At 47.6% G+C, this 9,428-nt stretch overlaps 1 protein-coding gene across 1 annotated transcript; it reads left to right on the forward strand.

The window, feature by feature from the left end:
* Positions 1-1,787: 1,787 nt before the first annotated feature.
* On the forward strand, positions 1,788-9,335 carry LOC125425205 (tectonin beta-propeller repeat-containing protein 1-like; the record flags this gene model as incomplete). The annotated part of the gene is made up of 7 exons (XM_048482766.1): positions 1,788-1,922; positions 5,592-5,946; positions 6,723-6,905; positions 7,464-7,586; positions 8,282-8,407; positions 8,954-9,128; positions 9,213-9,335. Coding segments are annotated over exons 2-7 (961 nt in total), but the record flags the coding sequence as incomplete, so codon positions are not given.
* Positions 9,336-9,428: the final 93 nt, after the last annotated feature.

A 9,428-nucleotide genomic window follows, 5' to 3' on the forward strand; every position in this document is an offset into this window, starting at 1 on the left:
CATTTGTTACATTTAATAACTTTGTTCTATCTATACAATTTTTCCTTTTTCTCCCTCCTCCCCCCTCTTCAATTGGTTGTTTCATGCAAGCAGTAGGAGGTTCATTCTTCTTATTCTCTTATTCCATGGTTCTTCGTTAAATCCCGCTTCTTCCATCCATTTCTCATACAATGTCCATAGTTTCATAATATCTTCTATTTTTTCTTGCCATAATGTGTTTTTTGTCAGTCTCTCAAAGATCTCTAACTGTATTTGTTCCCAAATATATTCCAACCAGTTTGAAACTGTCCATTTTTTGTTATCTTTCCAGCCCAACGCCAACGCTGCGTGTGCTGCTCTGATCATTATTTTATACATTGGTTCCAAACTTCTGTTCACTCTTATATCATCTATTATCCCCACAATTAGTCAATCATTATTTACATCAATTTTTACTTTTACTAACTGTTCTACATATTTCAAAATATTCTCCCAAAACTTTTTCACCACTTTGCATTCTATCCACATATGTGTATAATATGCTCCTTTTTCTCCACAATGCCAACATTTTGGGCTTACTCCTTTAATCATATAGGCTAGTTGTATTGGGGTTCTATACCATTTAAGTAATACCTTTCTTTCTAGTTCCACGTATTTTTACATTACAACTTTCTAGGCCTCTGGGTGAGGCTCAAATTGTAGTGAAAGGCCAGCAACCAGCTAAAGAACTGGCAGCTGAGATATGAAAGAAAAGCAGCCAAGAAAGTTAATGCAATGCTGGGTTGCATCAAGAAGAGTATAGTGTCAAGATCGAGGGAAGTAATTGTACCTCTCTACTCTGCATTGGTCAGACCTCACCTAGAGTACTCTGTGCAGTTCTGGGCACCGCAATTTAAGAAGGATATGGACAAGCTGGAACGGGGCCAGAGGAGGGCAACCAAAATGGTCAAAGGTCTGGAATCCGTGCCCTATTAAGAGAGACTGAGGGAGCTGGGGATGCTGCCACAGAGATGAGGACACGGAGTAATGGATTCAAGGTGCAGGAAAAGAGGTTCCATCTAAACATTAGGAAGAACTTACTGTCAGGGCTGTTTGACAGTGAAATTCACTGCCTTAGAGACCTCCTCCTGTGGAGGTTTTTAAAGAGAAGCTGGATGGCCGTCTGACAGGAGTGCTTTGATTGTGTGTTCCTGCATTGCGGGGGGTTGGGCTGGATGGCCCTGGGGGTCTCTTCCAACTCTGCGATTTAGCAAATGATAATGAATAATAGTAAAGAAACTGGCAACTGTGATATTAAGCAAAATTAAACAACAACAACAATAATAATAAAACTGGCAGCTGTGATATGAAACCAAATTAAAATTAAATGCCCTACGTGTAACGTACGCACGAATGAATGCGAGCTTCCAAACAGTGCATTTAAAAGCTGGAATTTGTTCATCAGTATGTTATCTAAACTGAAATTTTCTTGGAAAATATACTGATCGAGAACAGGGGTTTGATTGTTTGGGGGCGGCTATGCGATTTTGCAGGGACCCCCGGGAGGTTGGCAACGCTAAAATGCAATGCTATATAGCCCCCCCCCCCAATTGGAAATGCCTCCTGGAATCCTGTTGAATCTCCAGCCATCCCCTGGAGGTTGGCAGCTTTCCCTCCAGCCCGCCTTTGCCCCCCTCTGCTGCCAGTAGAGGCGATGGAGGAGGAGGAGGAGGAGGAGGGAACGCCGCGACTCCGTGTGAGTCCCGGTCCGGCCAATAGCAGCCGAGCGGGCATCCCCCCTGGCCAATCAGAGGAGAGCTCGGCTGGGCCCGGACTTCCTCGTGCTTGCGCGCTTGCGGATAGAGGTAGCAGCTGTTTGCAGCTGCCGCTGGAGCTGCGGTTGTCGTGCAAGGCCAGGGAGGGGGGACCGAAGGGGAGGAGAGGCGACCTTACCGGAGGAACAGGTAAAAAGGGGGGGAGAAGCAGGTAAGAAAGTGGGGAGGGGGAGACACTGGCTTTTGAGGGCCCGAGGACAATTGATCCCCCCCCCCCGGTTAAGGATTTGCCCATCTCCCTTTGCAGCTAGGTGCCCATCCCTCCAAGGGTGCCAGCTTGCAGGTGAGGTGCCAGCTTTCAGGTGAGACCTGGAAATCTTGCAGGGTGGCAGCTGCCCGAGCTCAGACCCCCTGGAGGGGGACACTGGTCCGCACAGTGGCATCTAGGGCACGCCTCCCCTCCCCAGCGATGCCAGCCTGCAATTACAGCCCCCCGGAACTGCACCTCAGCTCCAGAGATCTGTGCCCTTGGGTGCTTGGGGGGACGGGCCGTGTGGCATCGTGCCCCTCCGAGGTTCCTGCCCTCCCCAAATCTCCAGGGGTTTCCTAACCTGGATCTGGCAACCCTACCCCATCCCGTGCCGGCAGCTGGGGTGGTGGTGGGGGAGCAGGCAACCCTAAATCCCTTCTTCCCCCAGTTTCTATCCTCCACGCACAAATCTCCCGGAATTTGTCCCCCCAGATCTGGCAAGTTTACAAAGAGATTGGGCCCCCCTTCTTCCCTGCCGTGGTTACCCGCTGGCACCCCCTTCTCTCGGCTTTACTGCAGGGGTTCCCTCCTTTTCCGAAGTCATGGACCCATCAGGTTTTTATTAGGAATCATTTATTCATCACAGCGCCTTGAAAGAGGGTGTGGGAATAAGCAGGTCTTCCCCCGGAGACGGGTTGCCAAGTTCCAGGCAGGAGTCAGTCAGCGAATGACGGTTGATCTCTGGGCTCCAGTGGTCAGTTGCCCTGGAAATAGGGTGGTCAGCTACTGCTTGGGAAATATCAATTGCAGGTTGGGAAATCCCTAGATTTGGGGAAGGGGCAGAGCTCAGCAGGGAGGAGAGGCGGTTGAGCCTGCCCTCCGAAGCGGCCATTTCTCCAGGGGGGCTGATCTGTGTCACTGTAACGCTGGCAGCCCTTCGGGGATGAGGCGGCCTACAAATTTAATAAATAAATAAATAAAAGCTCCAGGCCCCACCTGGAACCTGGCAACCTTATAACCAGCGTCTCTGGCCTTTTAGAACAAATTTCCCCAGAGGTCAGACCCCGTGTCTTGGAAATGTTTTCTCTGAATCATTCCGGACAACTCCTTTCCCCAGTTATGGTGGCGCTTTTTCTTTTGACAAGTTCTATGTGAATCCAATCAAGCCTGCTAGTTTGTATCTCTGCCGGAAGGTTAAGATCCCAAGTGCTGTGTGAAATTGGCAAAGTTGGTCCAATTGCCCGTGCTACTTTGTATTGCTGCCTGGAGGTTAAGAATGCAAGTTTTGTGTGAAACTGACACGGATGATCCATCAATAATGCTAGATTGAATCTCTGCCTGATGGTTAAGTTCCCAAGATCTGTGTGAAATTGACAAAGTTGGTCCAATTGCCCGTGCTACTTTGTATTGCTACCTGGAGGTTAAGAGTGCAAGTTTTGTGTGAAACTGACACGGATGATCCATCAATAATGCTAGATTGAATCTCTGCCTGATGGTTAAGTTCCCAAGATCTGTGTGAAATTGACAAAGTTGGTCCAATTGCCCGTGCTACTTTGTATTGCTACCTGGAGGTTAAGAGTGCAAGTTTTGTGTGAAACTGACACGGATGATCCATCAATAATGCTAGATTGAATCTCTGCCTGATGGTTAAGTTCCCAAGATCTGTGTGAAATTGACAAAGTTGGTCCAATTGCCCGTGCTACTTTGTATTGCTACCTGGAGGTTAAGAGTGCAAGTTTTGTGTGAAACTGACACGGATGATCCATCAATAATGCTAGATTGAATCTCTGCCTGATGGTTAAGTTCCCAAGATCTGTGTGAAATTGACAAAGCTGATATAAACAACCTGGTTTTACATCACTAAGGGAATATGACAACAGGGGAAAATATTTTTAATGCCTTTTGAAAACAGGAGGAGGAGAAAATGAATGAAGGAATTTAGGAGGCTACACAGGAGTATAGATAAAAGCCAGATGATGGGGGAATATAGACAGTTTCAACGTGACTGCATGCTCAGAGGAAGTTGGTTCAGAAACATTGCCATGATATGGACTGAGACCTTTCTTGGTGCCTACCAAATGTTTTTAGAAAGTGAGTGGAACCCACATAGTGTAGTGGTTAAGAGCAGGTGGATTCTAATCTGGAGAACCGGGTTTAGTTCCCCACTCCTGCACCTGAGTGGCAGAGGCTTATCTGGTAAACCAGATGTGTTTCCACACTCCTGCATTCCTGTTGGGTGACCTTGGGCTAGTCACAGTTCTTGGGAACTCTCTCAACCCCGCCTGCCTCACAAGGTGTCTGTTGTGGGGAGAGGAAGGGAAAGGAGCTTGTCAGCCCCCTCGAGTCTCCTTACAGGAGAGAAAAGTGGGGTATAAATCCAAACTGTTTTTCTTCTTTTGCCCAGGAGAATTTTTGATAGGCCATCATAGATCTGATTGGCTGTGCCCATTTTTTTAAAAGTTGCTTTCACTGAGATGGCCACTGCAGTATAAGAAATCTTCATTGTATTATTGTGTGTGTGCCACAGTTTTTGTAAAGCAGTATGCTCATTTTCCAAGGCATTTGGTTAAACAGAACTCCTGCCTGACATTTTGAATTTCGCTCCCTGGCCATTTGCGGCAGCCATTTTTTAGTTATAAACCTCTCCCTGGGTCAGAACACCAAAAATACCCACAGGTTTGAAAAGGACGGGGACTCCTCTCTTATACCGTCTTTTAAAAATTTATTATTACTATTACTATTTCACATTCACGGACACACAACAAAATTCATCATTATTTTCTGTTACATACCTCATCATCAGATTTGACGCATTATTACATAACATAACAAAACTTTTGTCTAGAAAAACAAACAAAAAAAGGAAAGGAAAAAAGAAGGAAATAAAGAAAATAAAAGCGATAGAAAAAAGAAAGGAGAAAAAAAGAAAAGATAAAAGAAATACAAGCAACTTCCAGTTCAAGGAATTTCTTTTAACTTAAACATGAAATATCATACCCTGTTCCATTTCTGTTCATTCATTAAATTCTAGCCCAGTGGTTCTCAACCTGTGGGTCGGTCGAACGGCCCTTTCACAGGGGTCACCTAAGACTCTCTGCATCAGTGTTCTCCATCTGTAAAATGGATTAAATGTTAGGGTTGGGGGTCACCACAACATGAGGAACTGTATTAAAGGGTCGCCGCATTAGGAAGGTTGAGAACCACTGTTCTAGCCCTGAAGGTATTCTCACATCTTTTTGTATTCAGTCTTTGTTATACCCTGTTTCCCCGAATATACGACATCCCCGGAAAATAAGAAGTAGTAGAGGTTTTGGTGAAGTGCGAAATAGAAGGCATCCCCCAAAAGTAAGACGTAGCAAAGTTTTTGTTTGGAAGCATGCCTGACGAACAGAATACAGAAATATAAGACATCCCCTGAAAATAAGACATAGCGCATCTTTGGGAGCAAAAATTAATATAAGACACTATCTTATATTCGGGGAAACACGGTAGTGTCTTGAAAGCCACGGTCAGAAAGTGGAGTAAAATCATTCTAAATAAATCCACGCGTTGGACCTCTGTCCGGTCTTCTTGTCTGGATAAATAACCATCCATCTTTTCTCTCCTAGCTTCTCTAAGAAAATCTAATTGCAACTCATCATCCTCGACTTGACCTGGGACTAGAAAGCAAGCAGCCGTTCCAGGGAGAAGATTCGGCCTCGGGCCAACACCTGCCTCCTCTGCCATTCAGCCATGACGTCGTCTAGTTCTCTCCTGTGGGCCACCGACATATTTGGCAGAGTCTACACGCTTTCGACGGCCGGCCAGTACTGGGAACGCTGTAAAAACGAGCAGCTGGAATTCAAGAGGGTGTCTGCCATCAAGGAATGTTGCTGGGGAATTGCTTGCGACCACCAGGTACACGTTTATGTCCACTCCAGTGATGTCCCAATCAGGTACCAGGAAGAAACCTACGAGAACCAGGTACGGAAAACCATGAGACGAACTATCAGATCTATATCCGGGTTTTTTTTATTATTGATTTCTTTTTAGTGTTTTCTGGTACCGTATTTTCTGTCCTGTTTAATATATTTTGGAAGATCACCATAAAAATAAACCATAAACCCTGTCCATGTCCCTATGTTTACTTTCCATATTAGGCCTTCTTATGCCTCATCTGCGATCATTTTTAATACATACGTTGGGGGGGGGGGGATCTGTATCCGGTTTAAGAGTCTGCAACATTCAGTCTTGTGGAATTTTTCTAGTTAGCTGAATTGTGGAAGGAACCTTATCAGTACATAAGATCTGACATGTAAGGCTTATTTTTTAATAGAAGAAGAGTTGGATTTATATCCCCCCTTTCTCTCCTGTAAGGAGACTCAAAAATGGCTTTAAAACTCCTTTCCCTCCCTCCCCCCCAACAACCACCCTGTGAGGTGGGTGGGGCTGAGAGAACTCCGAAGAACTGTGACTAGCCCAAGGTCATCCAGCTGGCATGTGTTGGAGTGCACAAGCTAATCTGGTTCACCGGATAAGCCTCCACAGCTCAAGTGGCAGAGCGGGGAATCAAACCTGGTTCCTCCAGATTAGAGTGCACCTGCTCTTAACCACTACGCCGCTGCTAGCCCAACAAAATAAGAGGAGGTTCAGACTTTTAAGTAGCAAAACGAGAAATTTTCCAAGAATGATCTTATTGTCTGGTTGGTTTGTTAGTTCATTTTATGCCCACCCATTTTCCTCATCTCGTTCTCCGACAGCGCTGGAACCCGGTCGCCGGCTTCTGTGAGAAACTCCTCCCAAGCGACCGCTGGCAGTGGAGCGACGTGAGCGGGCTGAAGCATCAGAAACTAGACAGCTTTGAGCTGCCTTCACCTCATTGGGAGTGGGAGACGGATTGGTACGTGGACGAGAATTTCGGAGGGGAGCCCACTGAGAAAGGGGTAGGTGAAAGAATGCTGCACAGGGGCCTACGTCGTCGGAATGGGGAGCGGGTGGGCAACTTTGAAGGGCGGGAATTGTTGCTTGGTAGACTTGTGGATCAAACTCACTGCCAAGATCTGAGGATGGAAAGTTTTGGCTGTGGAGGAGACGAGGGCCTATCACTAACCAAGGGCAGCAAGATAACCTGGTTTACCAGGTTAGCTTGATCTCATCAGCTCTTGGAAGCTCAGCAGGATCGGCCTTGGCTACTTCTTCAGTAGGAGACCAGCAAGGAAGTCTGGTACTTCCGTCCCCTCAACATGAACCGTGGTTGTTCGCATTTGGCTAATAACAAGTTGCAGGAATCTCAGTGGAGCATGGCGGTGTATCTTGGGGGGTTTCTTTAATGGGCAAAACAACAACGTCTTCCGATCTACAGGTTAAAAGCCCTGAGATCCCAGCTTGTAACTTTTGCAGTACGTCCAGGGTTGTGACGTGCACCTAGAGGCATTCTGAGCTTTGGAGTGTGTCCTTTCGGAAAAGGAATGTTTCATTTTCTGGGGCTGTCTCCTTTCCAGGGCTGGACATATGCCGTCGACTTCCCTGCCACTTACATGAAAGATAAGAGGTGGAACTCTTGCGTGCGGCGCAGGCGGTGGATTCGATACCGGAGATACAAATCGCGAGATACTTGGGCAAAGGTCTCTCTCCTCTTAAACGTCTATTTACATATAGCTCCGTAGGAGTGAGGTTATCCCAAAACTTTCTGCTATTCCAAATGGCTCCAACAAGCAGGCGGAGAAGATATAATCCTTGGCCATTCAGCAATGTATTGCGGGGTGTGATTTCAAATCCTTGGTGGTACGAACACCCACAGATCCCCCGCTTTTTCTCTGCCTCCAGAACCTTATGAGGGTCTTTTGGGGTCAAGTTTTAATGCTCAAGCTACTCGAAACATGGGGCCAGCATTCTGTAAAACACCACACATATTCACAGCAGTATATAGTAGTAGTAGGAGGAGGAGTTTGGATTTATATCCCACCTTTCTCTCCTGTAAGGAGTCTCAAGGTGGCCTACAAACTCCTTTCCCTTCCTCTCCCCACAACAGACACCTTGTGAGGTAGGTGGGGCTGAGAGAGTTCAGAGAAAACTGTGACTAGCCCAAGGTCAACCAGCAGGAACGTAGGAGTGAGGAAACACATCTGGTTCACCAGATAAGCCTCTGCCACTCAGGTGGAGGAGTGGGGAATCAAACCCGGTTCTTCAGATTAGAGTGCACCTGCTCTTAACCACTACACCAGTTTGGAACTATCTGAGAATTCGGCCCTGTGTCTTAAAATGGGGTATCTCTAAAGCGAGAATCTCATCGCGCTTCGTCCCACCCTGTCGTTTTTAGATTCCGTCACAGGACGATCCCCAGCAGCTGCCGGATCCTTTCAACGATCTCTCGGTTGGTGGATGGGAGATCACAGATGAACCTGTGGGCCGGTTGTCGGTCTGGGCTGTCAGTTTGCAAGGAAAGGTATGGCGTCTCTGCCTTACAGGTGCTTCAGAACCGAGTTAAGAACATAAGAACATAAGAACAAGCCAGCTGGATCAGACCAGAGTCCATCTAGTCCAGCTCTCTGCTACTCGCAGTGGCCCACCAGGTGCCTTTGGGAGCTCACATGCAGGATGTGAAAGCAATGGCCTGCTGCGGCTGCTGTTGCTTCCGATCACCTGGACTGTTAAGGCATTTGCAATCTCAGATCAAAGAGGATCAAGATTGGTAGCCATAAATCAACTTCTCCTCCATAAATCTGCCCAAGCCCGTTGTTGTTGTTGTTGTTGTTGTTGTTGTTGTTTATTAAATTTCGTATACTGCCCTAGTTAAGCCTAGTATACCGCCTATAGTTAAGTCCTATAGTGCCATATCTCAGTCGACAGAGATGTTTAACGGGGGTCTTTTAACTGGAATGTCAGAGATGGAGGCGGCCTGGGTCTCTTACTAAGTGGCAGCCGTCAACCATTTCCGTGAGTCTTTCTGCCGTGTTTATCTGAACGCTGCCTTCTCGCCATTCCTCCGAAGGTCTGGTACAGAGAGAACGTCTGCCGCCACAACCCCGAAGGCTCTTCGTGGTCCAGGGTAGGAACCCCCGGGGAAGTAGTCCAGATCAGCTGTGGGCCGTACGATCTCCTCTGGGCGACGCTCTGGGAAGGCCAGGCGATCGTGCGGGAGGGCATCGAGAGGAACAACCCTCAAGGTCAGTCGCGTTCGGCCTCTGCTTCGCCAGGCCACGGGGAACCCGGGTGGGCGTTGCTGAATTTGCCGGCTTTGCCTTCGACAGGGGTCTCGTGGACGGTCGTGCAGCCGCCGGTGGCCGAGAACGGCATTTCCCACGTTTCCGTGGGCGTGAACGTGGTGTGGGCCGTCACCAAAGACAATAAAGTAAGTGGGTCTGAGCGACAGGGTTGGTGGGTTTCACCCGAGTCCCGTGGTGGTGAACCTTTGGCACTCCAGATGTTATGGACTACAATTCCCATCAGCCCCCGCCAGCATGGCC

The sequence above is a fragment of the Sphaerodactylus townsendi genome, unplaced genomic scaffold, assembly GCF_021028975.2.
Source record: "Sphaerodactylus townsendi isolate TG3544 unplaced genomic scaffold, MPM_Stown_v2.3 scaffold_214, whole genome shotgun sequence".
Taxonomy (NCBI): Eukaryota; Metazoa; Chordata; class Lepidosauria; order Squamata; family Sphaerodactylidae; genus Sphaerodactylus; species Sphaerodactylus townsendi.